The sequence below is a fragment of the Saccopteryx leptura genome, chromosome 8 (assembly GCF_036850995.1).
Source record: "Saccopteryx leptura isolate mSacLep1 chromosome 8, mSacLep1_pri_phased_curated, whole genome shotgun sequence".
Taxonomy (NCBI): domain Eukaryota; kingdom Metazoa; phylum Chordata; class Mammalia; order Chiroptera; family Emballonuridae; genus Saccopteryx; species Saccopteryx leptura.
Window position 1 is genome coordinate 8170800 of NC_089510.1, and position 16770 is coordinate 8187569.

General features: G+C 54.0%; 1 protein-coding gene across 1 annotated transcript in view; it reads right to left on the reverse strand.

Moving 5' to 3' along the window:
• Positions 1 to 107: 107 nt before the first annotated feature.
• MED12L (mediator complex subunit 12L) overlaps positions 108 to 16770 on the reverse strand; it is a 363243-nt gene continuing 346580 nt past the window's right edge. The window contains exons 44-45 of the mRNA XM_066347273.1: positions 6139 to 6220; positions 108 to 3783 (exon numbers count right to left, since the gene is read on the reverse strand). Coding sequence (XP_066203370.1) covers positions 3731 to 3783; positions 6139 to 6220 — 135 coding nt within the window. The 3' untranslated portion in view covers positions 108 to 3730. The remainder of the gene's footprint in view (positions 3784 to 6138; positions 6221 to 16770) is intronic.

The window sequence follows — 16770 nt, forward strand, 5'->3', positions numbered from 1 at the left end:
TCTGAATACATTTACAATATTAAATTTATCATGGACATGCAAAAATAAATAAATAAAGACTTGTAAATAAATGCATTGTGAACTGATAACTGATTCTTTTAATGGATCTCAAAACAAACTTTTAAGGCACTTTTTATTTTTGGCAACAAATAACAATGAACATTAAGAGGAAACTGTCCGCTATAAAACAACAAATGGCTCACGTCCCCAACCCCTTCACTGAACGGACCTTCTCTTTCGATCCCGGTGTCCCGCGTCCCTCTGTCTGCGTCACCAGCACGGCACCGACACCGACGATGACAGACGATGGAGAGGACGAAATGTGCAGTCTGGACCTAAGTTTGCCATTCTGACGTCTAAATATCTTGTGGTTGGTTTTATACGTATTTTACCAAAAGCACAGAGAAAATTAGCACTGAACTGGTTTATGACTCGCCGTACTGCGCACACCGGAAATTCCCAGTGTCGGGGAACACAAGGATGGTTTCTGTGAGTGCACGTAAATCTCAAGGCTAACTTTTCCACATGTCAAAAAGCAACTTAACACCCGTACTTGTAAAATCTAAGGAAAGGTTTCCGAGGAAGAACCATGGCCTCGGGCAGTCTGTCTTTAAGTGGTGATCCTGGGGTGGGCGGGGATGGGACTCTAGACCTAATTATACAAGGAAGTTTCACCATCCTTAAAACTCCTTCCACCCTACACAAAACGTTGCCTTTGTAATTTTCTGAGTTCGCTTATATTACGTGCTTGATTCAACCTGAATTACTTTGGGGAACATTATGACACATCTTCTCTCATCTCAGAGGCTGGGATTCTCCAGTGTAATTCCTCCAGCCTCTGTCTGAAAAGTCATCTCTCACTTGAGAAGAACTAGATAGAGGAGCCTTAGTAAGGGAAGGAGAGGAGAAAGCCCTTGGTCTGGCTGAGCTGTCTCAGGACACAGAACCGAGTGCTACATCGGCCCCTGCCAATCACCTGAGACCTAAGTACAGGGTGCTCACTTCATTGAGGCCCCCTTCCACCAGCGTCCAGTGGGCCCCTCTCTCGGACGGTGGGATCCTGGGGCCGGCCGGCCGCAGGAAGTCGGAGGATGCTCATCCTAACCGTGATCTTCCTCTACTTCCGGGCCAAGAGGAGAAAGTAAAAGGACAAATGCCACTCGGTTAGAAACAGGCTCAGGGTGTAAACAAACAGGTACGTCCAAGGGCTTCTTGTGTCCAGCTCTGTTCTGCTTCCAAGTCTTACAGTTAAGGGATGGGAACTTTGATTTATCCTAAGATAATGCCCTCTCTCTCTTTCATGAAGCAAATCACTAGTTTTTGTTAAAAACAGGGCTTTCCCTTGTGATTAATGCATTTGCTTAAAAAAAAAAAAAAAAAAAAAGAAACCTTTTAGGATAGAGGATTAAGTGTAATACGATAAGTACTAGATTAAAATTTTCCGCTGTGGTCTTTATACGCAGGGGAAAGCCAGCGGTAGGTTTTCCCTCAACTGTCCCTGGAATCTCTGTGGCCCCCCACGACTGAGCTTCCTCACCCCCAAAAGAGAGGGAAACACAACAAAAGAATGCACCCCTCACAGCTTTGTGTGCAAGGTAATCAACTGAGCCCACTCACTTCTGAAAACTAGGAAGTGCACACAAAAGCGCTGCTACTCTAACACTCATCTTTGCAACAGTGTTACTGCTGTGCTGCAACACTGAGCTACAAAAAATAGATGGTTCAAACTGCAAACTGACTTAAAAAGATACCAATCATTCTTGAAAAGAAAGAAAACCACAATGGGGATGAAACATGACTCACTCACTAGGCGCAATGTTCCCAATTCTGTTGTTTGGCCAAGGCCGTCATTCTATGGATGTAGCAACCTGAAGAAAAACAACTTCCTGAACTCGACAGGAGCCTCTTGTGAGGGAAAAACAAAAACAAACCCAAATTCCTGATATGCAAAACCAGCTGAAGTGTAAAGGTGCTTCTTCTGAAAGCAGATAGGATATGTGAATTTAGTGAAAAGAATGGTCTTTAATGTTTTGGCAAAGTCTTTTCCAGCCTAGAGTAAACAGGAAATGAGCAGGCTGGAACGACAGGTTCACAGTGTACAAAGCGGTTCCCATGGATGCTGCCCCAGCAAAGTAAGCGGACACGTGTCTGAGGTTGTATGCATGAGTCAACTGTGCAATGAGTAACTCACCTAGGAAGATACAAATTGTTTATATAATGCTTTGCAAAAGAGATGGTCTACTGAAGTTGCACTAGTTACACTGAGGGAAAGAAAAAGTAGTTCTACATGATTTGCTCATTACAGACGCATCTATTCACAGTATGCGTGACTATGTGATGTGTAGGATCATATGGCAGAAGAATAGGAGTTAACAACAGAACATGGGACAAGATGCCCACATGTGTTTCAGAATGCCCTGCGGTTTTCACATTCAAAATTTTATGCATCTAAATCTAAAAAAATATTATATGGAATACTCTTAAGTTACACAAACTGATAATAATTTACTGTATTTTTTTTTTTTACTCTAATAGGAGCAAATTACCACATACTTGAACAAAGTTAAAATAGTTACTATTTCTTTATAATAAATTTGATGTATAATTTACTTTACTTGTGCTTTTTGCACCAATTTATAAATACAGTATATGCAATACACAACCAAGACTGACACCAACGTTAATAATTAAATTCAAAATAGCAAATACTTACCATACAAAATAAACAGCAAGTACATCTTTTATGAAAACCAGAGCCTTCTGGACATGGGGGCCAGATTCCCTGAAAACCTCGTCAAGTTTGAGCAGTGTGGAATCTCAGGCCAGCTGCGAGATTTTATATATATACATATATATATATTTTCCCCTCCAGTTGGCATAAGAGTCAGGAGAACCCAAACTGGACACAGTCATTTTTTGCCAAATCTGGCAATAAATAATTGGAACAATTCCACTGTGGTTCGCTCGGGAACTTTGGAATTTACACACTGGCCCTTCACAGGGACTGTGGTCATTGACCTTCCCACCGAAAACACATCTGCGTAGAGCTACTTCTAACAGGCTCCTGCACGTCTCAGGGTGGCGCTCACAGAAGCCCTGGTTCAAGTACCAACTCGGCCTAAGATCTGCAAGTACTGAGCGACAATCTGTGTCAGCACCTGCTGACCACAACCAAGCGAAGAAAAATCCTACATAAATAAGAACAAAGTTTTTAAAGTGCTCATGGGATTACAAACATTTCAAACTAGAGCGATGCAAAGAAACGTCCATTTCACCGTCAAAGGTGAGAGCGGGATCAACAGGTGGCTTTTCCGTCAAGAACTGACACGCCTTTCAGATCAGCAGTTTGGTCCGGCACAGTTTGAAATAGAAAAGGAAATAAACCCTTCCTTCATGAATATGTAAATATTTTATATCCACCGTCATTCATTCTTTCTGTAACTACGGATTCCAAAAAAAAAAAAAAGCACCATTTCAAAAAGTCCGCTACCAAACTCTTTCTGGATCCACACTTTCCAACCTATTTTAATGCCGAAAACGACAAAAACCAAACCACGCCTCCTCCTTTTGCTTTTTTTTTTAACGCCTTTGTACGCAGTGTAGCATAAACCATAAGAAACCTTCAGAGAAACAGAGCACGGGGCGTGTCTAGAGACGGCTGACTGACGCAGGAAATCTGAGCTGCTTCTCAGTGCGCAGGTAAAACGGCCCGTCTGGTCCTCCTGCCGGGTCAGAAGTGCGGAGGATGCCCGTAGGGAGTCACTCCTTGCTGGGGCTGGTTACCTAAGGAGAAAAATAAATCCGAATGAAACTGTGGGGGTGAAATCATGCCACGGAGAGATGGGACCCTCCTGTCACTGTGCCCAGTGCTGGCCTGAGAGAGCAGGGCGCCGGCCTGGAGACCCCACGGTGGGGTGGAGGCGGGCAGCTGAGTTCATCCTGCAGCAGGCCGCCTCCACCAGAGGGCCACCCTGGGGGCGGGGTCATTGGTCTCCGTCTCTGAACGGAGGCACAGCCCAATACTGACATTCAAAAAAACTAAGTATCACAAAAACATTGCAAGTTCTCAAAATTCCTATGAAGGCACGCCAACGGATCTGCCTTAACACGGACATTATAAGAGGCAAGAAAAGTAGCTTGAAACAGGGTCATTTTCTGCAAGGGGTCAAAAGAGAATCATGCAAGAGTGTACGCAAGTGCAAGAGCCACTTGTATGTGCTGTCTCAGTGTGTGCCTGTGCACAGTGGACACGCGCACGCGCACACACACACACACACACACCAAGAGCCAGTAGGTACAAAAGGAAAAAAGAAACAGGATTAGACACAGCTCCTGCTTGAATAACTCTGATGGGACCATTCACATGGGTATCACAGGAAAGGCGCCCCCTGGAGGTGTGCAGTGGGCACTCGGCTTACTTGTCATTTTTCAGCCAAGTTGGCTGGTGTCGCTGCCAGCAGCAGTGTGTGTGTCCGCGGGGACACTGCAGGCTCGGTCCCGGACCACCGCCCCACAGCGGGCCCTGTGGTGCAGGGTCTGGCCTGCAATCTGTAAGCCTGTGAAGCGCGGTGAGGTTAAGTGCACTGAGGCGCAGTCTGCCTGATGCTGGGTTCCCGGTTCAAGTCCCAGCTCTGCCGCTTGCTCCTAGCTGAATAACCTTGGGCCAATGAGTCAACGTCCATGTGCTAAACTGTTTCCTCATCTGTAAGACTGAGACAGTGATAACATCTAATCTCATGGGGCGGTTTAGGGACTAAGTGAATTAACACGTGTAAAGTCACAGTGTGCCTGGGTCCAAGAAAAGAGCTCCATAAACGATGGTTTAAAAAAGAAAAGCTGCATTTCATGAGCTCTGGAAACAGGAAACAAGAGCAGATGTGTCTCTATGTAGGGAGTGCTACATGAAGACCACAGGTACATACTATATTTCTAAACACTAGGAAAAAACCTCTAAAATATAAACACGCTGTCTCGCCCTTAACATTCTGTTGTTTCTTTGGCCGTGTAAAACTACGAACTCGAGAATTACTGAAACAAGGGCGTCTTAACCACATACGTAGTCGCTTTGTAGTTGGTACAGCTATTAAACCGTAGTTGGGAAATACTGATGTACATGATTTAACTGAACTTAAATGAGGTTATAAGAGGACAATATTGTAAAGAAAAAAGAAAAAGATGTTGGTTATGCCCTGGTCGAGACACGAGGGAGGGGAGGGGGACAGGAAACGAAGACTGAAACCACGCTGCCAGAACCGGGTCAGAACCGGGTCAGAACCGGGCGCCTCTCCTCGGGACACCCTGGGAGCTGCGTGACCACCTTCAGGACCGCTGCCCTGAACACCGCACCCAGAGCAGCGCAGGCAGGACCCGGGACCCGGAGGAACTGCGACTCTGGGGCATCGCCTCACCGACCAGGAGGGACGCGGTCCAGATGACGCTGGCAGAGCGGGCACCAGAAGAGCCGTCTCCCGGCTTCCGGGCCAACGTTCCTGGCACCAGCGGGCTCCCACTCCTAGGAGCCCTCCCTGCCCTGTGACTCACAGAGCCACACCGCTGGTGACCAGACGGGGCGCACCCTAGAGGCGGCACAGCGCGCAGCAGGCCAGGCCGCGGGCACGAGCGCCGCCTGTTATGGTGCAGGTCTGAGTGCCCGAGTTATCGGGAGGGTAGGGTGGTGCAGTGGTAAGAACAGCCCCAGCCCCGGAGACCAGGAGACAGTCTAACGCTGGCCGGGAGCTCTCTGACCTCTGGGAGGCCGCTTCACTCCCCCAGCAGTAAACCTGCAGACATCAGCCGCGCTGTCCTCTGACCCTTCCGGTTTCACAGAAGGGGCACCTGCCGCTCCACAGGGGGCCCCCAAATGGAAAGAAACATTTCCCGGTTCAGGTGGAGTGAACATCTTGCCCAAACTCAAAAGGAAAAAAAAAGATTGGGGCTTTTTTAGGAAAAGCAACATTGAAACCAAAACCGAACCAAATCAGAACAAAATGAAAACACCCAGAAGAAAACCCAAGATTGTCCAAGGCGGTGAGGAAGACAGGGCAGGGGTGAGTGGCCGCCCGGCCTGGCTCGCCTGCCCGCTGGCTTTGACCCTCCCAGAAGCTGTCCGTTGGGCGGTGGGGGTGGGGGGGTACTTACTAGAAAGCTGCTTCTGGAGCTGCCGGACCAGGGCGGCCGTCTGCTGCTGCTGCTGAGTCTGCTGCAGGCCTTGCCGGGGAAACTGCAACGGACAGGAGAGGGCGGTCAGCCAGCGGCCCCGCGGGCGGGAGCCACAGTGACCCGGGGTCAGCGTGGGAGAGAGGGCGGTCAGCCGGCGGCCCCACGGGCGAGAGCCACAGTGACCCGGGGTCAGCGTGGGAGAGAGGGCGGTCAGCCGGCGGCCCCGCGGGCGAGAGCCACAGTGACCCAGGGTCAGCGTGGGAGAGAGGGCGGTCAGCCGGCGGCCCCGCGGGCGGGAGCCACAGTGACCCGGGGTCAGCGTGGGAGAGAGGGCGGTCAGCCGGCGGCCCCGCGGGCGGGAGCCACAGTGACCCGGGGTCAGCGTGGGAGAGAGGGCGGTCAGCCGGCGGCCCCATACAGGAGCCACAGTGACCCGGGGTCAGCGTGGGAGAGAGGGCGGTCAGCCGGCGGCCCCGCGGGCGGGAACCACAGTGACCCGGGGTCAGCATGGGAGAGAGGGCGGTCAGCCGGCGGCCCCACACAGGAGCCACAGTGACCTGGGGTCAGCGTGGGAGAGAGGGCGGTCAGCCGGCGGCCCCACAGGCGGGAGCCACAGTGACCCGGGGTCAGCGTGGGAGAGAGGGCGGTCAGCCGGCGGCCCCACACAGGAGCCACAGTGACCCGGGGTCAGCGTGGGAGAGAGGGCGGTCAGCCGGCGGCCCCGCGGGCGGGAGCCACAGTGACCCGGGGTCAGCATGGGAGAGAGGGCGGTCAGCCGGCGGCCCCGCGGGCGGGAGCCACAGTGACCCGGGGTCAGCGTGGGAGAGAGGGCGGTCAGCCGGCGGCCCCGCGGGCGGGAGCCACAGTGACCCGGGGTCAGCGTGGGAGAGAGGGCGGTCAGCCGGCGGCCCCGCGGGCGGGAGCCACAGTGACCCGGGGTCAGCGTGGGAGAGAGGGCGGTCAGCCGGCGGCCCCGCGGGCGGGAGCCACAGTGACCCGGGGTCAGCGTGGGAGAGAGGGCGGTCAGCCGGCGGCCCCGCGGGCGGGAACCACAGTGACCCGGGGTCAGCATGGGAGAGAGGGCGGTCAGCCGGCGGCCCCACACAGGAGCCACAGTGACCCGGGGTCAGCGTGGGAGAGAGGGCGGTCAGCCGGCGGCCCCACACAGGAGCCACAGTGACCCGGGGTCAGCGTGGGAGAGAGGGCGGTCAGCCGGCGGCCCCACACAGGAGCCACAGTGACCCGGGGTCAGCGTGGGAGAGAGGGCGGTCAGCCGGCGGCCCCGCGGGCGGGAGCCACAGTGACCCGGGGTCAGCATGGGAGAGAGGGCGGTCAGCCGGCGGCCCCGCGGGCGGGAGCCACAGTGACCCGGGGTCAGCGTGGGAGAGAGGGCGGTCAGCCGGCGGCCCCGCGGGCGGGAGCCACAGTGACCCGGGGTCAGCGTGGGAGAGAGGGCGGTCAGCCGGCGGCCCCGCGGGCGGGAGCCACAGTGACCCGGGGTCAGCATGGGAGAGAGGGCGGTCAGCCGGCGGCCCCATACAGGAGCCACAGTGAACCGGGGTCAGCGTGGGAGAGAGGGCGGTCAGCCGGCGGCCCCACACAGGAGCCACAGTGACCCAGGGGACAGGAACCACAGTGACCCAGGGGACAGGAGCTGCAGTGACCCTGGGGACAGGAGTGGCAGTGACCCCAGGGTCAGCCAGCTGCCCCGTGAGCAGGAGCGACAGTGACACCAGGGACAGGAGCAACAGTGACCCCGGGGACAGGAGCGACAGTGACCCCGGGACAGGAGCGACAGTGTCCCCGGGGACAGGCGCGACAGTGACCCGGGGACAGGCGCGACAGTGACCTCCGGGGACAGGAGCGGCAGTGTCCCGGGAACAGGAGCGGCAGTGTCCCCGGGGACAGGAGCGGCAGTGTCCACCGGGACAGGAGCGGCAGTGTCCCGGGGACAGGAGCGGCAGTGTCCCCGGGAACAGGTGCGACAGTGTCCCCGGGGACAGGAGCGGCAGTGTCCCCCGGGACAGGTGCGACAGTGTCCCCGGGGACAGGAGCGACAGTGACCCCCGGGGACAGGAGCGACAGTTTCCCTGGGGACAGGAGCGACAGTGTCCCCGGGACAGGTGCGACAGTGACCCCGGGAACAGGAGCGGCAGTGTCCCCGGGGACAGGAGCGGCAGTGTCCCGGGGACAGGAGCGGCAGTGTCCCCGGGAACAGGAGCGGCAGTGTCCCCGGGGACAGGAGCGGCAGTGTCCCCGGGAACAGGTGCGACAGTGTCCCCGGGGACAGGAGCGGCAGTGACCCCCGGGACAGGAGCGACAGTGTCCCCGGGGACAGGAGCGACAGTGACCCCCGGGGACAGGAGCGACAGTTTCCCTGGGGACAGGCGCGACAGTGTCCCCGGGACAGGCGCGACAGTGACCCCGGGGACAGGCGCGACAGTGACCCCGGGGACAGGTGCGGCAGTGTCCCCGGGGACAGGAGCGACAGTGTCCCCCGGGACAGGCGCGACAGTGTCCCCGGGGACAGGCGCGACAGTGACCCCCGGGGACAGGCGCGACAGTGTCCCCGGGGACAGGCGCGACAGTGTCCCCGGGACAGGCGCGACAGTGACCCCCGGGGACAGGCGCGACAGTGACCCCGGGGACAGGCGCGACAGTGACCCCGGGGACAGGAGCGACAGTGACCCCCGGGGATAGGTGTGACAGTGACCCCGGGGACAGGCGCGACAGTGACCCCGGGGACAGGCGCGACAGTGACCCCGGGGACAGGCGCGACAGTGACCCACAGTGACCCCTGGGACAGTAACAGGAGAGAGGGCGGTCAGCCCAGGCTCAGACAGCCTGCATGGACTGTCAGGTGCATGAGGACAGAGGTGCCCTGCCCGGGGCACGTTCACTAGTTTCCACCCACATCCTGGTGCCCATCCGGTGAGCACCGGAAGTGCCCAGGCCATTTCAGACCCCTCTCCAGGTGGCTGCAGGCATTTATTTGAAGAGTCCCCAGGAAAGGGTCCACATGCCACCAGTGGGCCGGGGTTCAAACAGCCTTGCTACCCAGGGGTCCTCGGGTTACGACACAGTTCTGTTCCTACGACAGTGACAGAACCGAATTCTGGCGCAAGTCAAAACATACCCGGCCTAGCCTAACACAAATAGGCCACTTGCGCTTTGAAGAGTCCCAAACGGCGTGGGTAACACTGGGGGACACCAACTCCCTCAGGCAGGCCGCGTGACTGCGTGCTCTTCCACCTCACAACCAAACCAGCTTGCCCACGTGGTCCATACACAGTGCTAACACCACAAGCCGCATGCTCACGTCTCAGCTTTTCTAAGTTTTTATGGGAGTGAGCGTCGTAAACTCGAACCATCGTCGAGACTGTCCTTCCAACAACCGGCTCGTAACACAGTATCACCACAAACCATTTTCACTGGCAAAATGCAAGCTTGCGGGCCCAGGATTTTAGCACCCCAGGCCCTCACGGGAGTGGAGACAGGGCTGTGCGCGGGGCCCCACTGTCTAGACTCCTTGTCGACCCTGTCCTGCCCCTTGACGGAGGAAGGTCCAGCACGGCCAGCAGCTGGCCGGGGCCAGGTAAGCAGACCCTGAGCAGGCAGGAGCTCACCTCTGGGGCCGTGCCAATGCCACATGGCATGACCCCTCCGGTTGCTACGAGGAATGTGCTGGTTTTCCTACAGAGGGAAAACACTGTCTGGGAGAAGCAAAATGACTTCTGATGAAAACCATCTGCTGCGCTTTCTCCTTGACCTTCAAATTTCGGACTCACACAGTCCTTCCCTTCCTTGCTCCATTCTCGCCATCTCCTCCTCATTCCACCTGGCTCCTAACTCAACACAGGAAGTGTCCTGACACCTCCCACTGTTTCTCACCCTCCCCCACAGACCCTGTGCCTCCTCCCCCCAGAGTCCTGCTCACCAGGATGTCCCCCTTGCCTTCTGACCTCTAGGTGGCGAGGGGCACTCCCTGGGGACCGCAGGGCAGGGGCTGAGTGGGGAGGAAGCGCAGTCCCGTTCTGTGGGTTTTGCCAGTTTCCTTCACAATGGGTCTCTGCTGAAGGAACACCCGCCTCTCTGGGCAGGGGGCTGCTCCTGTCCATTTCTTTCCCTCTTCTTGCCCCAAAGAGCCTGGGGTAGTAACCACTCCGGCCTTAGGCCTTTCATCATCCCTGGCTTCCCTTAACCCTGTCTGTAACCCTGCCCGTAACCTCTGCTAAACACGTCTTGCTTTAAAAACTCAATTACCCACCATGAGTGAAACATGTGTTTCCTCCTTAGAGCTTGCCAACAGGGCTGCACATAGCCCAGGATTATCGTTAAGGTTGCCCGATTCAGCAAAGGAAAATAGAGACCACCCAGTTAAATGTCAGGTTCAGAGAAACAACACTTTTTTTCCTTCATTTTTTTGGTTCTAAGTATGTCCCAAATATTGCCTAGGACAAACATCGCATGTAGTGTAAGTACATCCCGTGCAATCATTTCACATGTAATTTTAGAATTATTGTTTACCTAAAGCTCAATTTACCTGGCAAACCCTGCTTACAGGGCGTTACTGGGTTGGTTCTGTTCGAGATGAATATTTGGCACAGCACCTGGTTCAACTGCTCCCCTCCCAGTAGCCCGGGAGTGGTGAGGGGTGGAGGCTGGGGCTTACCTGTTCACCCAGCCCTTGTACCCAGCAGTACCAGGCATGCAGGAATGACTGACTGATGGGCACCGGTTCCCACACCTGCCCGGCAACAAGCCAGTCCCGCCCCTCCCACGTTACCATTTCCCTGGTACACGGAAGGAAGTGGGTAGCCTCCCATTTCTCCCCCGACTGCCAGAATGAAGGTGGGGGGGGACAGAAATTCATCTTTCACTGATATGATAATGTTCATAAAATACGAGGTGGTTTTTTTTCAGCGGTTTCTCTGCTTCCTTGGAAATAAAATCCCACTTATTTAACAGGAGCTAATATGGCTCTGTGGGCAGGCAGTGTTCTGGACACCCCAGGTGTACAGTAGCCCCTCCAACCCCGACATGGGAATTCCCACCCTCGAGCTCTTAGACAAAATCCGGGCCCAAGCTTGTGTTTTGCAATTCAGTACCTGTGTGATTCACTATGAAGCATTGGTAACACACAGACCAAGCGAGGTCTAGGACAGTAGCCCACAATCACACATTTATATCTTTGGCGCAAAACACACACAGAGTCGTATCCGGTAAAATAAATAAAAAGAGCTTCGAGTCCGTTCAGGTCAGCTTCAGTGTCCCATTCCTCGGGTCAGGTTTAGCTATCCAATGAGTTGTAAACGAAGCTTCCATTTTCACAGGCGCCTGAATTTTGGAAATGAAGATAAGGAACCACTGACGTCCTCACTCTCAGCTTACAGCGGCGGGCGGGGACTGAGGCCCCGAGGGCTGTCACCTGCCCATCATCCCTGCAGCTTCAGACTAAGCTTTCCGGGTCCAGAGCCCACGATCCTGCCCACGATCCAGTGCTCTCCTTATTTGGAATGCTAGCTTCCGAATATTGATTGATTTGGACATGATCACTGATTCCAAATGGTCACCTGCCAAGATGGCTATTCTTAGCCGATTATGGGACACAATGCCGTATAACATTTGTTCATTCGACAAACAGCTGCCTTCTCTGTGTTCATTTGAAGTCTGCTTCAAATCGAGTAATCCTTAGAACGCAACACTGTCCCGATCTCCTCTCAGGGGCTTTCCTCTGAGGAGCTGAGGCGGTGGCCAGGCGCCAGGCAGCGGCGTGCACACCGGGGTGCAGGAACGTGGGCACCCTCGGTGCGTGTGGATGCCGGGCCGTGCTGGGTGGTCTGCCCGCGGCCTTCACAGACAATATCCCTGGAGGGACCCGCGGTTCTCTCGGGTGAGCCACAGGTCAAAACCACTTTCACAAAACTAAGAAATTATTTGCTTTTCTTCACTCATTCTTGGATGAGTACAAAAGGCAGTTTCCCAGAGGACACATAATGTGTGACATCGCAACAAACTGCCTCAAAAAGGTAAAACAATCTCATTCTAATTTTTTATTTTGAAATATACACCTACTTTGCATAAAATCGTTGTTCCTGTTCATAGGTAATGAGTTTATTTTAGAATTACCAAAGATGTTTAACATTTGTTTTAATTTCTAATGCAATAAATATGGATAGACATACAGAAGCCCTCTGGTTCCACAGCTTCTGAATGTGAAGGGCTTTTGAGGTCAAGAACTTGGGTCTCCCCCGAGGAGATCCGTGGGCTGGAGCGACTCTACGGTGCTCTCGGCGGTGGCCTTTCCGCGCGCTCCTCCCAACGCCCAGCCGCTCAGTCTGGCTTCGGTTTGCACAGCGCATGAGGTGCAGGCGGGAGACTGCGCATGCGCGCACCCGGGCGGTCAGCGCAGGCGGTTGAGCTCGTCGCTCCGAAAGGAGGAGGTTGTGGGTTCTGTTGCCGGTCAGGGTGCACGGGGAGCAGCCAAAGAGTGCACGACTGCGTGGAGCAACAAATGAATGCTTCCTTCACCCTCCCGCTCCCCCTAAAAATCAATAAAAATTAAGCCCTGGCTGGAATCCGGCTGGCTGGAGTATTGTCCCAAAGCACGGAGGTGGTTGGTTCGATTCCGCCATCAGAGCCCGTGCAGGAGCAGCTCGATGTTCCTGTCCCTCTCTCCACACCCAGAAGAGAGAGAGAGGACTACACATGCAATTTCCTCGGGCCCTGGAACACCTACTCCAAGGGAAGAAAGGGGTGCTACCAGCTCCCCACTGAAACCTCACTGCTGAGCATTTCAAATGAAGTCCCAGAATGTCTCCTGCAAAAAACTGGGCCCTGTCCGTGGCCGAGGAAGCGCAGATCATCAGGGGAGATGTAAAGAGTGGCCAGCGTCCTCCTAGGCTCCTCCCCAGACTTCCTGAATTAGAATTTCTGGGGCGAATATGCTGAAAAAAAAATCTGTATTTTTAAAAGGGTTCCCACAGGTGATCTGATGCTTGACTAGATTTTGGAATCACCTGTCACGAGAGCTGCAACTTTTTTTTTTTTTTTTGTATTTTTCTGAAGTTGGAAACGGGGAGGCAGGCAGACAGACTCCCGCATGTGCCCGGCTGGGATCCACCTGGCATGCCCACCAGGGGGCGATGCTCTGCCCATCTGGGGCATTGCTCTGTTGCATCCAGAGCCAGTCTAGTGTCTGAGGCAGAGGCCAAGGAGCCATCCTCAGCACCCGGGCCATCTTTGCTCCAATGGAGCCTCGGCTGCGGGAAGGGAAGAGAGAGACAGAGGAAGGAGAGGGGGAGGGGTGGAGAAGCAGATGGGTGCTTCTCCTGTGTGCCCTGGCCAGAATTCGAACCCGGGACTCCTGCACACCAGGCCGACGCTCCACCACTGAGCCAACCTGCCAGGGCCTGAGAGCTGCCACTTTTAATTTACCAAAATAGGTCAATAAACAGGTCAGCTGAGGTTTGCGAGGGGTTCTAACATCGCCATCTGTGTATGCTGAATTGTCCCTGCTGACGTGTGACGCAGGCTTTAGTGGACTCGATCCACGCAGGAGTGGGTCGTGGTCTCTCCACCTCTGGGCCTCTGCAGATGTCAATCCTCCCAGGACACCCTTCCTCCCGTCTTACCCTGCCCTGCGCCTCCCTAAGAACACAGCCAGCCCTCAGCCGTCGGCTCCGGGTGTCTGCTACTCCCTCGGGCACGCGAGGAGCGAACCAGGCTCCTGCGCCCGCAGCCCCCTGCCGGTGCCTTCATTATCAACCAGGTGCAGCAGGACAGGTGCACGTGGGTCCCGAGCTTCCTAAGGGCAGGGGCTGTGCAGGGCTCTGGCTGCCACCGCTCGACAAAGCACAGAGCTTGCCAACCTCAGACGGGCGCCAGCGGGCACGCACTTCAGCGTATTTAGTCCGTCTTTACTTGCAAGTTAAAGAGTAACTTGCACGCACTCTATTTTTATCTGTACACTGTCAGTTTTTTAGTTTAAATGTACAGATATAGGTATAATGCAGGGGTCAGGAACCTATGGCTCACGAACCAGATGTAGCTCTTTTGATGGCTGCATCTGGCTCGCAGACAAATCTTTAATAAAAAAATGTTAAAAATATAAAACATTCTCATGTATTACAATCCATTCATTTCCTACCACTCATGTTCATGGTTGCGGGTGGCTGGAGCCAATCACAGCTGTCCTCCGGGACAACACCAAATTTTTATTGGATAATACGTAACCTACATGAGTCGTTGTATGGCTCTCCCGGAATTACATTTTTAAATATGTGGCGTTCATGGCTCTCTCAGCCAAAAAGGTTCCAGACTCCTGGTCTAATGTATCTGCCCTTTAACAAAAATCTGAGAATATCTTCCACAACTTCTTTCTATAAATATTACATCTCCTTTCAAAAAGAAAAAAAAAACACAGTATTCCCACAAAGGCACCGTCACTCTTGAACACAGCATTCCCACAAAGGCACTGCCGCTCTAGAACACAGCATTCCCACAAAGGCACCTTCGCTCTAGAACACAGCATTCCCACAAAGGCACCGTCGCTCTAGAACACAGTATTCCCACAAAGGCACCGTCGCTCTTGAACACAGCATTCCCACAAAGGCACCGTCGCTCTTGAACACAGCATTCCCACAAAGGCACCGTCGCTCTAGAACACAGCATTCCCACAAAGGCACCGTCGCTCTGGAACACAGCATTCCCACAAAGGCACCGTCGCTCTAGAACGCAGCACTCCCACAAAGGCACCGTCGCTCTAGAACGCAGCACTCCCACAAAGGCACTGTCGCTCTTGCCAGACTCGTCTTTCACAGGAAAGTGACTTAAGTCAGCAAACAACAACACTGCCCGATCGGAAGCCAACCCCGGACTTCATGTGTGAGCAGGAGCTTCCCTGACGCCTTCCCGCTCTGGTCACTGGCGACCCTTCCTGAAACGGTGCCCACTCTGCTCTCGGCTTTGACTCCCAGGTACACTCTTTACAGCAGTGACTGGCCTGCCTACATGAGTGCTCACGACCACTATCCCACCTGTCCCAGCGGCTCATGTCAACAACAGAGCAGATGGACAAGGGAGCCGTCAACGAGCAGCGAATGAACCCTGATGCCTCCGGGGGTTCACAGCATCGAACTCCCTCGCACTTCTTGACCTGGTGTGGGCTGAATTGTATCGCCCTCCAAAAGTCAGGGCAGCGTCCTTAACCCTCAGCACCTCAGAATGACCTCGTTTGGAGACAGGATCTTTACAGAAGTAATCCAGTTAAAAAGAGGCTGTTAGGGTAAGACTCGATCCAATGGGACCGGTGTCCTTGTGACAGAGGGAGATTCCAGCACAAACACCTTTGTAGTGAGCGCACCATGAGAAGAAGGCGGAGATCGGGGTGATGTTTCTGGAAGCCAACGGATGTCCCAGACTGTCAGTAAGTCACCAGATGCTAGAGGAGAGGCACGGGACCCATTTCTCTGTCCCAGCCCTCAAACGGAACCAACTCTGCTGACCCTCTGGTCTTGGACTTCCAGCCTCCAGACCGAGAGACAGTGCATTTCTGCCGCTGATGCCACCCAGTGTGTGGCACTCGTTTACAGCAGCCTTAGCCAACGAATCCAACCCCCCTCGCTCTTCCGTTACTTTTCATTCACGGTGCTGCTCTAAGCCACCTGGGCGCGGACGGCGTGCCTGGCACCTCACTGGTGTGCTCCGTGACTTCTGGTGAGAGCTGGCAGCCACGGGTCATACTGAGGATGTCACCAGATAGTGGCAGGGCAAGTCACGGGGAGGGTGGTGGCCGTGTTCCTGCCACCACTTCTCCCTGAGACTGCGTGAGTCAGAACCCGAGATGAGTCAGACCTGGCTTCCTTCCACGGCCAGCCCCCCGCTCCGCCTCTGCGAGGGAACGGGCCTGCGCAAAGGCGCCGAACGGCCAGTGACGAGCCCTGGGGATGCTGGAGGTGTTTATAATAAAAAAGTAATGCGGGCATTTACAAGGCATGGGACTCGCAAAGAACAATACCAAATGATAAAAGGAAATAGAAAAGTCTTCCTCATACTACTGAGGCTTTGTGCTATTGTTCTAAAGATAGACACTGAGAGATAACTTTTTCTCCTTACACTTATATACTTCTATTACTTCTATTTTCTTTTATTGTGAGAAGGCAAGATAAAAAAAAGAGGAACAGAACATATATTAATAACCCTAGAAGTGCCATTTATGTACTCTTCATGATCAATGTCACCCCATTAAATGTAATTTTCTAAATAAAATTTTTTTTAAATTGGCAATAATCTAAATGCTCAAGAGCCGGTGCGCTGGTCAAACAGGGAACAGCAGAGTGCTAGCAATACAGTGCCCCAACTTCACAGGGCCTGACCTCACAATCCTGCAGACAACACTGATCACCTAAAAGTATGTGCAGAATGAAAGGGTACTTAAAAAAACGAATTATACTCATATTAAAAACAAGATCACTGACATCCTCCTAACTTCTTATCCTAAAGGACCCGAAATCTACAGCCCTGAGTGGTAGGTCAGATTCCCTAGCCACCCTCAGACTTAAGCCACGTCCAGTTTCTGCCTTCCTAAAAATGATGGCTGCCTAGAGCAAT